This window comes from Peromyscus leucopus, chromosome 8b (assembly GCF_004664715.2).
Source record: "Peromyscus leucopus breed LL Stock chromosome 8b, UCI_PerLeu_2.1, whole genome shotgun sequence".
In the NCBI taxonomy this organism is placed as follows: domain Eukaryota; kingdom Metazoa; phylum Chordata; class Mammalia; order Rodentia; family Cricetidae; genus Peromyscus; species Peromyscus leucopus.
This window is the reverse complement of record NC_051086.1, coordinates 40560634-40576700: the sequence shown is the minus strand read 5'-3', so window position 1 is coordinate 40576700 and position 16067 is coordinate 40560634. Positions and strand designations below refer to the sequence as shown.

At 49.3% G+C, this 16067-nt stretch overlaps 1 protein-coding gene across 1 annotated transcript; it reads left to right on the top strand.

Moving 5' to 3' along the window:
- The first annotated feature begins 1103 nt into the window (after positions 1-1103).
- On the top strand, positions 1104-14237 carry LOC114700424 (fatty acid hydroxylase domain-containing protein 2-like). Its single transcript, XM_028880058.2, has 8 exons — positions 1104-1205; positions 3918-4009; positions 4103-4206; positions 6792-6913; positions 10648-10853; positions 11257-11362; positions 11643-11809; positions 13380-14237. The coding sequence occupies exons 1-8, from the start codon at positions 1119-1121 to the stop codon at positions 13570-13572; spliced, it is 1077 nt and encodes a 358-aa protein (XP_028735891.2). The 5' UTR covers positions 1104-1118; the 3' UTR covers positions 13573-14237.
- The last annotated feature ends 1830 nt before the right edge of the window (positions 14238-16067 follow it).

Below are 16067 nucleotides of genomic sequence, written 5' to 3'. Positions count from 1 at the left end.
GGGGGATCTGTAGTTGGTATGTAAAGTGAATAGACAATTTCTTTTTTTTAAATACTTTTTTTTTAAAAAAAGATTTATTTAGTATATACAGTGTCCTGCCTGCATGTATCCCTGCAAGCCAGATGATGGTACCAGATGTCATTAGAGATGGCTGTGAGCCACATTGTGGTTGCTGGGAATTGAACTCAGGACCTCTGGAAGAGCAGCCAGTGCTCTTAAACCCTGTGCCATCTCTCCAGCCCCAATAATTTCTTAATAATAAAAAAATAAAATTATTACACAAATTTTGAAATTGAAAAAAAAAAGCTCTGTCATAAAACAAAAGGCTATTACCTAGCCAGGCCAGGGGCAAATCAAGGCAGGCACTAGACCCTGGGGGCTCTCAGCATGCCCCAGCTGTGCCCAGGCTGATTCCTCCCAGAGAACTGTGGCTCCAAGTCAACAATTGAGAAGAACTCATGTACACTCCTAATTAAATAGAATAAACAACCAAGAAGAACAATATAGAACAGGGCAGGGCTGGAGAGATGGCTCAGTCAATAAGAGCGCTCCTCACTTTCAGAGGACCCAGCTCAGGCCCCAGAAGTCACATTCATTGTCCCACAGTGACCTGTAGCTCCACCTCCAGTCACTCTGTGAGATGCCCTCTTCAGGCTCCACAGAGACCTGCCCTCATGTGCAATAGCACAACACACAAAAACACCTGCACATAATCTTTTTTAAGGATGTAAGTGTATGATTGCTTTGCCTGCATGTAAGTGTATGTACCACATACATGCCTGGTGCCTAAGGAGGCCAGAGAGGGCATCAGATCTCCTGGAACTGGAGTTACAGATGGTTTTGAACCATCATGTGGGTGTCAGGAACCGAACCTGGGTCCTCTAGAAGAGCACCAGGGCTCTCAACTGCTGAGCCATCTCTCCAGCCCCCACAGTCAGTTCTGTATGAAGTCTGCCTTCAGTGTTGGCAGAGCTCACAGTCCTTGTCTTTGCCCCTCCCAACACTCCTTCTTTCTGGCATTTTCTTAGCTCTTTACTGTTCATTTCCCCAGTATAAGTTTTAGGATCAGTTTGTCTGGTGCGAACCTTGTCCTCCTTCACTGTCCCCTCTTCAGCGGCATGTGGCAGGGACTCCCAAACCTGTACTTTGTCTTCCAGATGACAGGAGACATGGAAAGCCCAAGACATCATGGGAAGTCCAACCAGGTAAGCACCTGCTCTCCCATGTGCTGGTGAAGGGTAGCCCCTCCCTGGGGGCTCCACAGTCTCCTGTTCCCTTTTGTCTCTACATAGCCATGGCTGGCCTGGTGTTTCTATGTAGACCAAGCTGGCCTCAAACTCAGAAATGCACCAGCCTCTGGATCCTGAGTGTGGGGATGGAAGATGTGTGCCACCAGCCTCTGACTCCTGAGTGTGGGGATGGAAGATGTGTGCCACCAGCCTCTGACTCCTGAGTGTGGGGATGGAAGATGTGTGCCACCAGCGCCTGGCTCTCTTATGTTTCCTTTACAGTTCAAGGCTTCAGGGGTGGCTGCTCCAAGGTGACATTCTCATGTTAGTGACCAGGCAGAGAGCACAGGCTCCAAACCCCTTTAAGACAACACATGGTATTCGGTTGTGTGTGTGTGTGTGTGTGTGTGTGTGTGTGTGTGTGTGAGAGAGAGAGAGAGAGAGAGAGAGAGAGAGAGAGAGAGAGACAGAGAGAGAGAGAGAGACAGAGAGAGGGAGAGAGAGGGAGAGAGGGAGAGAGAGATGGAAAGCCCACAGCCTCCTACATTGACCCTCTGCTCTCTGTCTCAGCCCTGAGTTTTGGAACTGGTCATTTCTTCAACGGCTGTAGAGACAATAAAGCTGCCATTCACAGAGAGCTGGAGGGACATCCTTTGACCCAACTCAGCTCTACACTGCATGTCCCTGCACTCCAAGGGGACCATTGTCCTTTATCTGACCTGCTGCAGAGATCAGGAAAAACTCCTGAGCAATCCTGCACTTGAAATTCACACTTTCCTTTTATTTTTTGTAATGTTAAAACAGGATTTATTTTATTATATGTGTCTGATTGTGTACCACCAGACCCAGGTCTGAAATTCAACTTTTCATTGATTAATGCAGTTTATTGAATCCAAGAGCTTTAGAATCCCCAAACTGACTGGGCAGTGCTGGCGCATGCCTTTAATTCAAGCACTCAGAAGGCAGAAGCAGGCAGATCTCTGTGAGTTCAAGGCTAGCCTGGTTCACATAAGGAGTTCTAGGACAGCACAGTGAGTTCCTGTCTCAAAAATAAAAATAAAAAAACCCAAAAACAAACAAACAAACAAAAAATCCCCTAACAGTCCTGAAAGTCGTTGAATTGTCCTCAGAACACTCTAAGGGATTCACTAGGACAGCCCAAAGAAGCTTGTCAAAGTTAGAGTGATTTGTGTCAGAGAAGAAGTTCTGGGGCTGGGGAGATGACTTGGTCACTAAGGTACTTGCCAAGTAAGCATGAGGACCTGAGTTCAATCCCCAGAAGGGATGTAAAGGCAGGGTCCACAGTATGTATTGTAATCCCAGGCCTGGGGAGGAAAACACAGTCTGAGACCTTGGGCTTGCTGGCCAGCCAACCAAGCCTCATCAGTGAGCTTCAGGTCCCAGTTAGAGATTCTGTTGCAAAAGACAAGGTGGGCAGACCTGAGGATCAACACCCAGGAATGGCATCTGGCATGTGCACACACACACACACACACACACACACACACACACACACACACACACACACAAAGAACAAGTTGTGATTGGTCTGGGGCAATCCAATCTAGACAGAGGGCAGGTAGAGAAAGAGACTTAAGAGTGGGAAAAGAGAGATGAGAGAGTACATTCCTGAGGCTGTGCCCTAATGTGTACCTTCACTGGCTGTGAAAAGGATGCTTTATCTTTTGATGGAGAGTAGAATGGACAGGGATGAGAGCTGACTTGAAGATTCAGGTTTCTGGGAATGGACCAAGGAAACCATAGGCCCCTCAGGTCTTGAGTCTGGTAGAAAGAAGTGTCCTCTCAGGTCAGCTCCATGAAATTCCATGCCTGTCCTAGTCATTAGCTCCAGTGAGCCCAGGTGTCCACATCATAGGGACCCCACCTCCAGTATGTTGTATGTTTTTGGAGACAGGGTGTCTCTGTGTAGCCCTGGATGTCCTGGAACTCACTTTGTAGACCAGGCTGGCCTTGAACTCAGAGTTCCATCTGCCTCTGCCTCCCAAGAGCTGGATGTAAAGGCATGTTCCACCACTGCCCTACTAATTATGTTCTGAAGGACTATAAGCAGAGCCCAGCAGGCTGAGGAAGAGTGTGGTGTGACATTTGTCATCCATGTCTACAGTACAAGGGATGTGGGTGTCACACTGGGACAGGCCTGGGACCCTGCTACTTGGTTTCATGCCTTCTATGACCTCTAGTTTAGAATGTTTTGGAGATTGTGTAAGGGCCATCATCCAGTGGTTGTTAGTGGACTTTTTGAGACAGGGTTTCAAGTAGCCCAGGCCAACATTGAATTCTTGATCTCCCTGTGTCCACCTCCCAAGAGCTGGGATTAGTTTTGTGCCACCATTTTGTGACTGTAATTGTGACCATTGAAAAAGAGACTCCAGGACACACTGAGTCTTTACCTTTACACTCTTTACCTTTGCCATGAGGTCTGATGACGTAGCATGTCACAGCTGTTCAATGCCTTTCCTATCCAGATCTGGGCAGCAACATTGCTCAATAGTATCTTGGAGTTGGGGCAATCCTCTTCCCTCCCCCAGTCTAGAGTCCTGGTTTTCACAAACACCCCCAGACACAGCTAAGAGCCCTTGGTAGAGAAGGACCTTCCACAGACAGGGAAAGGTCATCCACCTGCTCCCAGCAGGAGCCTGATCAGCCTGACACCCTCACCTCCCGCAGGAAGGACACATCTGGGGCTCCATGAAGAGGACGGCTCTCATCCTGGGCTCTGGACTGCTCTTGTCTGTAGCCTTCTGGAACTCAGTCACATGGTAAGTGTGCCCCAGACCTTTGGGGTGGAGGCACAGCATGAAAGAGCTAGCTTCCCAGTCTACTCACAGACACATAAATGCTTTTCCTCCAAGGCATCTTCAGAGATTTTGGGGTGCTTCTGGCTACTTTTGGCAGACCCAGTGGGAGAAACTGCTGTCTACATTTGAAGGCAACGAGTGGATGCTGTTCCTTATAGGTGAGGATCCAGACTGAGGGCTGTGTGTTGGGCTCCACACTTGTTCTTTCCCTATACTAGTTTATTATAATTTATTGTTGTTTTACTATCATTATTATATTTACTACATGTGCATGTGAAGGAGGCATGAGCATGCCAGAGCATGCATGTGGAGGTCAGAGGACAATTGCAGAAGTTGGTTCTTGCCTTCTACCACATGGTACTGGGAATTGAACTCAGGTATCAATTTTGCTGCAAGGCTTTACCTGCTTGTGGGCTCAATTTGCTGTTTGTTGTGGGGTTTTTTCTTTTTGGGGTGTGGGGTTTCGAGACAGGATTTCTATGTGTAGTTTTGATGCGTGTCCTGGATCTCCCACTGTAGACCATGCTGGCCTTGAACTCACAGAGATCCTGGTGGCTCTGCCTCCTGAGTGCTGGGATTAAAGACATGTAGCCACCTCTGCTCGACCTTGTTGTGTTTTTTGAGACAGGGTCTCATTATGTAGTCATGGCTGTCCTGGAATTCAGTTTATAGACCAGGCTCTCCTTGCACTCACAGAGATCCTCCCGCCTCTGTTTCCTGAGTGTTAGGTTTACAGATCTACTAACTGCCCAGCCTGCTGTTTTAACCAAGGTTTTTGCTGAATACTTGTAGCCCACTTCCCTGTGATTAAGGCTTAATATTTCAAAGTGCCAGCCCTGTTCTTTCATGTGAAGGACTCTTAGTTCATCTCCTACTCATAGACAATTAGGCTACTCTAAATGTTTCCTGTGATTTAAAAAATACAATCTATTTCCTGTATGTGTTTGTGTGTATACCTACATCTATGTCCATGCACCATGCTCATACAGGAACTGGGAGGTCAGAGGAGGGTATTGGTTTCCCTTGGAGTTACAGATGGTTGGAAGCCACCTTGTGGGTACTGGGAATTGAATCTGAGTCCTCTGGAAGAGCAGCCAGTGCTCTTAACTATTGAGTCATGTCTCTCTATCCCCAGGTATTCCTGTGATTTTTATTTTATTTTGATTTTTCCAGACAAGATTTCTCTGTGTAGCCCTGGCTGTCCTGGATCTCACCTTGTAGGTCAGGCTGGCCTCGAACTCAGAGCTCCACATGCCTCTGCCTCCCAAGTGCTGGGATTATAGGCATGCGCCACCACTGCCCGGCTTTTCTTGATAGTTTTAAAGATGCTGTGTCAGCATTTCTATGCACAACCGTATGTGAATTTCCTTTCTGTCTCTCTCTCTTTTTCACTTCAGTCTTTCCAACTATCCTGCAGAATGGGTCTACCAGTGCTCTTCCCACACTGGCCATGTCCTTCCTACAGCCCTCCCACCCCAGACACTGTGTTTGATGGGGAAGGGAAGGGTTAAAGGAAGGAGATAAAGACAGTGAAACAATGTCCTTGTCCCTCAAGATTCCCAATCCTGTAAGAGGTCACAGTAGTTAGGTAACACTGTCATGTCCCTTGGAACTGCCACAGACGGGATATTAAAGATATGAGAATGTAGGCGTGAAACCTACAGCCACATTAAGTGTGACTTGGTCAGCATTTTCTTATTATTTATTATTGTGTGTGGGATGTAGGCAGGGACATGCATATTGCACATTAAGTGTGTGGAGGTCAGAGGACAGGCCCGAAGTTACTGCTCTCTCTGTACGTTTATGTGGTTTGTGGGGTAGAGCTCAGATCATCAGATTTGTCCAACAAGAGCTTTAGCACTAACCATCCTGCAGGCTCTATTTTTCTTCTTCTTGGCATAGGGTTTCAAGTATTCCAGATGTCCTAGAATGGGCTGTGGAGCTGAGGATGACCATTGAACTTCTGAGCCTCCTTTCTTCAATCAGTTTTTTCTAAAAATTTCTTTCTTTTTTTGGGGGGGGAGGACAGGGTTTCTCTGTGTTGACAGCCCTGGCTGTCCTGAAATTCACTCTGTAGACCAGGAGGGCCTTGAACTCACAGACATCTGCCTGTCTCTGCCTCCCAAGTGCTGGGATTAAAGGCCTGTACCACCACCTTCCCACTTCTAAAATATATAGAGAGTGTCAGCACTGGGAATAATAGAATAGGTGGCCAAATTGCTTCACCATCCATAAGGAACACTCCTCTGAGCTAAAGGGAGTGTCATCAGTAACTGTGCTTAGAGGGTACAGCAGCAACATTTGTTATCTCAGCAGTCAGTTGAGGCAGGAGGATTGCCATGAGTTTGGGGTCTGTCTAGACTATCAGTGAGTTTAAAGCAACCTAGGACAGAGTGAGACCTTGTCTCAAAACCAGACAAAACAAAACCCAAAACCCCAAGTGTGGTGAGACACACCTTTAATGCCAGCATTGGAGAGGCCGAGCCAGGGGTTAAATGAGTTCAAGGCCAGCCTGGAGTAAACTGTGAGACCCTGTCTCAAACACACACACAGGGGAGGGGGAACACACAGAGACAGACAAGACAGAACAAATACGGACACTTAGTGACTTTTCCAGGTTCCATGGCTAGGACACAAGCAGTGTGTCACCAGGCAGGGACAGATCCATGCAGGTGTTCACAACCTCCTAATGAGCTACTGGGGTACCCAGGGCTGCTCTAACTCCCTCTGCTCTCTGCCTCAGGTACTGTCCTCGTTCCTGCGCTCTGCTTCTGGGTTTTCAATGGCCTTCTGCTGGTGGTGGACACAACAGGGAAACCCACCTTCATCTCCCGTTACCGCATCCAACTGGGCAAGAATGAGCCGGTGAGTGTCAGTGCAGCTGTTAGTTCCGGGGATGCAGGGACGGGAGTCAGGGCAAGAAGATGACTTACCTTCCAGGTGACCTGATCCAGCTTAAAGAGAAGGGAGCGTGTGTGTGTGTGTGTGTGTGTGTGTGTGTGTGTGTGTGTGTGTGTGTGTACTTGGCTGGTAGAGTGCTTGTCGAGCCTGAAAGAAGCCCTGAGTTCCACCCCCAAAGCACGTATGCACATGTGGGGTGTGCAGCTATAATCCAATATTCAGAGAGTGGAGTCAGGAGGATTAGAAGTTCAAGGTCATCCTTGGCTACATGAGAAGTCTGAATGTACCTAGAGCTACATGAGACCCTGTCTAAAAGAAAAGGCCAGTCAGATAGTTCAGCAAATAAGGTCATCTATCTGCTGCCAAGCCGAAGACTTGAGTTTGATCCCTGGAACCTACACAGAGGAAGAAGAAAAACTTCATTTATTCTGACCTTCAGGTGCTCATCAGGACACAGAGGCACCTACACCCATACACCCACACCCACACATACACACACACACACACACACACACACACACACACACACACACACACCAGTAAAAAAACAAAATGAAAAGTCCACTCAGCCAGTGGCCAGTCTAGACCAATGTCCTGGTCTCCTTATTCCAGCACAGGGTGCCCCATGACACTGTACTTAGCTTATTAGGGAAAGAAATGACGGCCTCAGCCCTCCTGGGCTGTCTCAGAGACACCAGCAGCACTTCACCATGAGACCATGGAAACCAGACATACACTGCCCCAAGGGAGGAAACTTCACTGTGGCCGGTGGTAGTGGTGGTGCAGACTGTGTATGTATGAGGTAGTCATTCTAACAAATCCTTATTTATTTTTGTTAAGATAGGATCTCTCTATGTAGCTCTGGCTGTCCTGGAACACACTAGGTAGACCAGCCTGGCCTTGAATTCACAGAGATCCGCCTGCCCCTGCCTCCCAAGTGCTGATATCAAAGGCGTGTGCCACCATCATCCAAGGCAGCCAGTAGTGTGAGCTGTCAAGACAACCCCAGGAAGACAGGAACAGTCCCTGCTTCTTAGCTGCTGCACTTGCTCACTGTAGGAGCTGAACCAACCACCACACTGCAGTCTGGCCTGCCTTCCTGCTGCTTTGACAACCTGCAGACAATCTTCCCTTACACAACCCTGCAGAGGGTGATTATGAAAACAAGCTGTTCCCTCAGCCCCACCCAACTCTCCTGGCAATCTGCTCTTAACCTGCCCAGGTGCCCGATGAGTCACCTCTGCTCTCAAGGAGTCTGCCCAGCCTGACACTGAAGGCACTAGGGTGGAAAGGAGTCCTGCTGGAGCCCTGTGAAATGGTCCCCTCCTGAGAGGACAGCTGCCAGAGAGCTGGGAGGCTCCCTCAGCTCCCCTGGCAGAACAACCTGGAAGTCTTTGTGTCAGTATGTGGCCTGTAAGACCCTTTCATCTGCAGACCTTCTGTCTCTGAAGCAGCCAGCATGACTGAATGCCTTCATCTTCAGGCTGAGCACTGTGGGAACTGTCATGTTTCAGATGAAGCTCTGTCATGGACCCTGGGTAGGACATGACATAGACTAGAACATCCTCTTTCTTCCCTGCTTCCAATCCAAACAGAGTCTCATTGGCCCAAGCTGGCCTCCACCTTCTTATATAGTTGAGGATGACCTTGAACTCCTATCTTCCTTCCTCCATGTCATTGGGCTAAAATGCTGAGGATCAATCCCAGGGCTCCAAGGACACCAAGAAGGCCCTCTACCCACTGAGCCATGTCCCAGCCCCACCCTGGGCCTTTCCAGCTGCAGGGCTCCTACAGATCCTCAGCAGTCTACAGCTCTAAATATCGTGTGCCACCTGGAAACCTTTCTGTATGCAGTGACTAGAGAGCAGTAGGCAGTGGGGGGGCTTCTCGCAGAGGACAAGGTCTAGAGGTGAGGGACCCGTTCAAGTTTCAGCTTTCCAGGCCAAAGAGGCAGAGCTCAACCCATGAAACTCCAAGGCCGGCACAGCTGTGCTTCAGACTTTCTGAGGACACATCAGGAAGGAGCTTGGGACCATCCAGAGCCTGGCTAGCTATGGGAGGTGCTGACTTTCGAAGGATCCTAGGAATAGGCTGCAGTGGGAGCTGATGGAGCAGGCATTCCTAGCATCCCAGCCTGCCCACACAGACACTCTCCCATCTCCTCCTTCCTAACCTGGCTTCTGCTGCACCATATGCATGCTGGGAATCACACTGGGTGCTCTAAAAACAGCCGGTGCTGGTAATCAGAGTCATCTCTCCAGCCCCAAGACTATTTCCAAAACCAAAACCAGCCCCTCTCTCACTTCACCGAAGTCCACACCGCCTCCTGTTATGCTTCCCCATGAGGCAAGGCTTACTGACAGAGCCAACTATGCACTCAGAACTGTCTACACTGTCCTAGAGTCCTCTCTGCACTCAGAGCTGTCTACACTGTCTCAGAGTCCTCTGCACTCAGAGCTGTCTACACTGTCCTAGAGTCCTCTGCACTCAGAGCTGTCTACACTGTCTCAGAGTCCTCTCTGCACTCAGAGCTGTCTACACTGTCTCAGAGTCCTCTCTGCAGCTTCTCAGAGCTGTCTACACTGTCTCAGAGTCCTCTATGCAGCTTCTCAGAGCTGTCTACACTGTCTCAGAGTCCTCTATGCCATTCTCAGAACTGTCTATGTAGCCTCTCAAACGGGCTATGCAGTCTCTGGCCTTCCTCTTGGCTCTCTTTTTCCAAGCATTTAATAGTAAGGAAGTTGTTTATATATACATACACACATACACACACACACACACACACAAAAATATATATATATATAATTTTCTTAGGCTTACAGCACTGGTATTCCCATAATAAGGAAGTTGTAAACAGTGAGAAATGTAAGAAAAATATAGGAGACTCATCCACACACTTTTTTTTTTTTTTTCCCCGAGACAGGGTTTCTCTGTGTAGCTTTGCCCCTTTCCTGGAACTCACTTTGGAGACCAGGCTGGCCTCGAACTCACAGATATCCGCCTGCCTCTGCCTCCCGAGTGCTGGGATTAAAAGTGTGCGCCACCACTGCCCGGCCCACCTTTTGAGATATAACTTTTTCCTAAACTGTTCCAAGTTTGTGGCACTGGATGACTTGTATTGTTTCTAGTCTTTTTGCTGATGCCTCCTTCCCGTTTCTCTAGTCCTAATTCTCAGATACCCAGGGGGTATCCTGCAGCCACCAGGGCAGTGGCTGGAGGCTGACAGTTCTTAGGCAATGCAAAGTGACCACTAGCCTTTTCTCCTGGGACCAGTGTGTCACCTGTTCAGCATCCTCTGGACTGCACATGCAGAGCAAGCTGAGATGCCTTGTTCCCTTTATGTGACTAGGACAGTCCAGCATGCTCTGAGGTCGGAGACCTCTTCTGAAATCCTTCATCAAGATGGCTAAGGCAGTCATCACTGCTTCTCTGTTCCTGTGCGTTTAACTGGTACTTGTTTCATTGTCCTTGTAGAGCACTGGATGTTCTGTAGGCCAGAACTCAGTAGTGGCAGACCCTGGCCCACAGGGCCTATGCTCTGGTGAGGAATTCTCCAGGACAGGCAAGGGCTGTAGAGCTCACCATGGCCAGCCCCAGACTGTGGACTACCCCAGTCACTCCCAGAAGCCCACCCTGAGCAGGTCAGGTAGAGACGTACTTCATAGTCCCCTTTCTCCATTCCTTCTGTCACCCGGCAGGTGGACCCCGTGAAGCTGCGTCAGTCTATCCGCACAGTTGTTTTCAACCAGACTATGATCTCTCTTCCCATGCTGGTCATCTTCTACCCTTTCTTCAAGTGGAGGGGAGACCCCTGCTGCCGAGAGCTGCCCACCTTCCACTGGTTCCTCGTGGAGCTGGCCCTCTTCACCCTCGTGGTGGAAATCTTGTTGTACTACTCACATCGGTGAGTTCTCTACATGCACACAGCTGACTCACCCTAGAACAGCTCACTGTCAGCAGAGCCACTGAATGTCTCTGTCCTCAGGTCCCACATCTAAAATTGCTCAAGACACAACTTAATCTCCAACTTGACACATTGCCTGGTGAAGGAAGAGCTGCCCTATTTGGGAGATCGGGTCAGTTCCCATCCACTTCCTGATAGTCCTTTATGGCATCAGTTACCTTCACCACTGGGGTTGGCAGACAGCATAAGCCACACTCATTGTCCACAGTCAGACTAGAGGAGGGCAAGGAGTAGATGCCAGCTCCTCAGATGTGGACCTCATTCCAACCTTTGCTTTGATGATCTGCTCAGGATGGAGGCAAAGGGAAGGTTTGCAATTACCAACTATGAATTATCTTTCCAGGCTCCTTCACCACCCAACGTTGTACAAGAAAATTCACAAGAAACATCATGAATGGACAGCACCCATTGGTGTGATCTCAATCTATGCCCACCCTATTGAACACGTGGTAAATATAGCCCTTGAAGCTCCAGAATGGAGGCTAGTGGTTCCCTGGCCTTTTAATTTTTCTTCCCACTGAAAAGCTGCCATCTCTTGGCTTTGCCAGGTGCCCAGTGTGCATTACATTATTGTCCCCAACCTTCTACACACTGACTCTGCTCCAGAGGAAGGTGAAGCTGAGTTGAGTGTCTTAAGTTACAAGCCAAGGTCTCCCTGCGCACCACTCAGGGCAGAGTGAACACCCAGCTGGGTCCCTCCATCTCCTGGAATCATCCTTTCTCCTACAGGTTTCCAACATGTTGCCAGTTATGGTGGGTCCTCTAGCAATGGGCTCTCATCTGTCCTCCATCACTGTGTGGTTGTCCCTGGCCCTCCTCAGCGCCACTATCTCCCACTGTGGTTATCACCTGCCTTTCCTGCCCTCACCTGAGTTCCACGACTACCACCACGTCAAGTAAGCCAACAGCACCCTTTCTCAAGTGTCTGCAGACAGTGGAGTCTCCATCTGAATGTGAGCCAGTCAGGGGTCACCTGGGTACAGGGAAGATGATCTCTAGGTAGGGCCACCTCCATCTTTTTCTTTTTTTGATTTTTGAGACAGGGTTTCTCTGTGTAGTTTTGCACCTCCTGGAAATCACTTTGTAGACCAGGCTGGACTCGAATCACAAAGATCCACCTGCCTCTGCCCCGAGTGCTGGGATAATGGCATGTAGCACCCCTGCCCAGCCAGTTTGGAATTTTAACCATTATTTGGGTTCTCGGGTCCCCAGGCGCCTCCCCTCGCCCCGCCTACGAGGCATGACAGTTGCCAGAGTCTCAATGGGGGTTGGAACTTCCAGAACCAAGCTGGAATGGCTACCCACTACAGGGCCTGTTGAATCTCATGAGCTTGAATCATCTCCTGGAACCTGTGTGCATAAAATTTTGGCACTTTTCTGCAATGTGGGCTCTTTATTTGGTTTTGAGACAGGGTTCTCCATATAGTCCTTGCTATCCTACTTCTCATGTTGACCAGACTGGCCTCAAACTCAGAGATCCTCCTGCCTCTGTCTCCTAAGTGCTGTGATTCAAGGTTCCACACCAAAAATTGTCCTCATCCCCGGCTTTTCAAAGTACCATGTATGAGCATCCTAAGACACTAGACACTTAGTACACAGGTTCTTGGGTCCCATTCCAAACGAACCAAAGTATTTGTGAATCATGGCCTGGGAGCCTGCCTCCTAATGTTTTCCAAGGTGTTCTGATGCAAGGAGCCCCTCAGCCCATCTGAACTCGCCTAGGTCTGCATGAAGTTCTAACTTCTGCACCCCGGAACAGTCAAGGGCTACCGAGCCAGGCATCGCGGGGCTGCCTTTAGTGCCAGCACTTGGGGGCAGAGGCAGCTATTGGACCTCTGTTGAGTTCAAGGCCAGCCTCGTCTACAAAATGATTTCTGGGACAGCCCAGGATGCTCAGAGAAACCCTGTTTTGAAATAACACCCCCCAAAATGTGGTGGCAGGCCTTTAATCCCAGGACTCAGCAGGTGGGTCTCTAGAGTGAGGTATCTCTGCACCCACCACATGTCTGCTTTGGTCCTGTGCATACCTACAGCCCTAGCGTTGAGGAGACAGGAGGATAGCTGGGATTTGTTGCTTGACAGCTTAGTGGATTTGGTGAAAAGGTGAACTCCAGGTTCAGGAAGAACAAGGTAAAGAGAGGTAAGATCAGTGGAGGACATCAATGCCCCACACTCTGGTCTCTGTGCAAGTAGTCATGCACAATACCCAGAAGAGGGCTGGCAGGCACTTGCCCATGGATATGAAAGGCTTAGGGTTCAATCCTCCAGTTTATAATCACACAGTGGCTTTCAACTTTAACAAAAACCCTAAAACAACTCTCAAAGGGAACACTTCCAATGTTCTAGGATGCTGTTATAGCCAGGCAGCATGGTGATGCTAACTAAGCATGGGAAGGAGGGCTGGGAACCAGGGAGAACCACAGCTTCCCACCAGGTTCAGCTGAGACATTCTCTTCCATCCTTCAGGTTCAACCAGTGCTACGGGCTGCTGGGTGTGCTGGATCACCTGCATGGGACTGACATCATGTTTAAGCAGACCAAGGCCTATGAGAGACATGTCCTCCTGCTGGGCTTCACCCCACTTTCAGAGAGCATCCCTGACCCTCCAAAGAAGATGGAGAGTCTGCTTGGACCATCCAGAGTGTTTCCTCACAAGTAGGAGGTGTGGAGACTGCCTGGGGGCCATGCTGCCGTTAACAACTTGCCTCCTTCGGCCTCCATACTCTAAGGACTGTACCATTAGGGTAAAGGGAATGTAAGCTTCCTGCCGGGACAAGGCCATGGTATGATCTGGGCTTCTCTCAAACTACTACTCATGTTCGTTAGGACCAGGAGTTGACTTAGGAAAGAACTAAGTATTTGGGCTGGAGGCCATCCAATGGAGAAAAGTCACTGAGAGCCTGGGGGAATCCTTGGTCCTTGGCTCCAATACCCCAAAGAGCCAGCTCCCCTGTGGCCTAGGTTGGATACAGAGAATGGGGTGATACTGAGGCCAACAGAAGCTGGCAAGTGAGCATTCTGCAAGTAGTCCCAACCTCCTCTGGCCTTGGTAACCTGTGCCTTTACATTCCTTCAAAATGAACCCACTCCCTCACCCTACCTGTCTCTGGATGGCAGCCATTTCCCCTCGTCACATGAACATCTCCGAAATGCTTTTGTAGTGTCATCAAACGGGGCAGGGACAAGAAGTAAAACATGGAGATTATGAGGTACCCCGAAGGGTACATGCCTGTCCCTATAAGGTCCTAATATTGGTGAAGAAGGTCTTAAGTTCTCCATAATAGCACAAAGGAGAAGTATGTAAATAAAGTCTGTATTTACCTCCAGTAGATTGTGTTGTTTCCTCCGGACACACACACACACACACTGCAAAACACCACACAACTGAAGTAAGGCCACACAACCGAGAAGCCAGCCAACACAGCCTCACAGGATGCAGGGTCCATGAGGGTCAAGCCTGGCCAAGTGTCTGGATGCACTGCAGCACCACGGGCCCTGCCTTAGGTAGATGCAGTGTCTAAAAGAGGCTGCACTGTACACTATGCTCATGCAGAGATAGTGTGGGCTTCTCCATCTGGGGATACACACCAAATTCCTCTCTCACCCAACAGCAGTGTCCCAGATGGGAGACCAGCCAGTGTTTTGCCTTTTCAAGTTTTTATTTTTATACATTTTTTTTGTATTAAAAAGAAAAGCATAATAATTACCACCAATTACAAAGGACTAGAGCAGGACCAGAATAATGAATGAATCACTTCAGCCTGGGAAGCAGACACTCTCAATAATATTAATGTTATGATACAAGCTCATTCAAGTATTTTACATTTTGTTGTCCTGTTGAATGTGACATCCTAGCACATGGTAAAGACAATGTACGAGCGTAAGGTGGAACCTTCTCTGAAAAGCCCATGACGAGTTTTCCTTTCCTGTGAGAACTGGGCTGAGTGTTCTCTTCTGCCTCTGCCATCACCATAGCTGGAGGAGAGAGAAGGGCTGGGGAGAATCCAGGGGCCCTTTAACAAGAGAGGTAGCCTGGGGCTCCCATCCAGGGGACCAGGCACCCCAGGCCTCTGATACACTCCACCATTAGCCTTGTCTTCATGCCCTTTCCCTTGCTTCCAGACCTTCCAAGCAGCTTGCTTTCTTTTCTAAATGTCATCAAAAAGGAGTGGGAAAGAGCAACAGAACACAAACATTTAACAATATGACGTGGGCTCAGCACCTCTGTCTGAACCTGGGGTCCAGGCTGGAGCAGGGCCAGGCAGCCTTCTCTGTGAGTAGCGCATTTGCCTTGAAGCTCAAGGGCAAAACACAGTCTGCCCCTCGCTGGGCCCAGGCCGATGACCAACCCTGTGCAGGCAGAGGATGAAGGCGGTTCAGTTGGCAGGCTGTCTCTGTCTCAGGTCTTGGATCCCGTGGGAAGATGGTGATGGGGAAGTGGCTTGCTCTGGTGGCCCCTGCCACTCCTGGCATACTTGTCACAGATACATCGGTCCTAAATTCAAGTGTCTTCAGAAGGTGAAGATGTAAACTACTCTGCAACATCAACTCCTAACATGTCACAATACACACACACACACACACACACACACACACACACACACACACACACACTCCCACCCCTCCTCAGCCTGTATTGAGATGATAGTCTTGCCTTCCTGTCCCAAAAGGGCTTCCTCCCTCAGGGGACCTGAGAGGATCAGGGAGAGAATGGCGAACCTAGCCTTACTAGTCTAGATGGGAACAACCTTCCCTCCCCCGGGGCCTCAAAGCCCTGAGGTTCTGTGGTGCTGGACACAGGACAGGGCTGATGGGGACAGGAAGGGGAAAGGAAGGGAAGGGAAGGGAGCCCACTATTGGTGAAGGTACACCATAGGGCAGGTACCGGACTTCGGGAAGGCCTCAGATCCCATCAGCAGATCCTATTCCTGTATCATTGGAGACAACTGAGTCACAGGAGCTGACATGGGATTTGCACACACTAAGCACTGGGACTGGGGCAGGGCACAAGTTAAAAACAACAAGGTACCCAAAGACAGAGGGCAAGCCAGCCTGGGATGCTGTGTCCTAGTCCCGGCCTTTGGGACAACAGAGGAACTCAGTGATGAGAAGGGCCACACAAATTTCAGTAACTGAGCAAGAAGAAAACACCCC

Coding starts and splice junctions, on each gene's coding strand:
- LOC114700424 (XM_028880058.2), top strand. CDS start 1,119: ATGTGGCAGGGACTCCCAAACCTGTACTTTGTCTTCCAGATGACAGGA. Junction 11,363..11,642: donor CCCACCCTATTGAACACGTG/GTAAATATAGCC, acceptor TTTCTCCTACAG/GTTTCCAACATGTTGCCAGT. Junction 11,810..13,379: donor CACGACTACCACCACGTCAA/GTAAGCCAACAG, acceptor TCCATCCTTCAG/GTTCAACCAGTGCTACGGGC.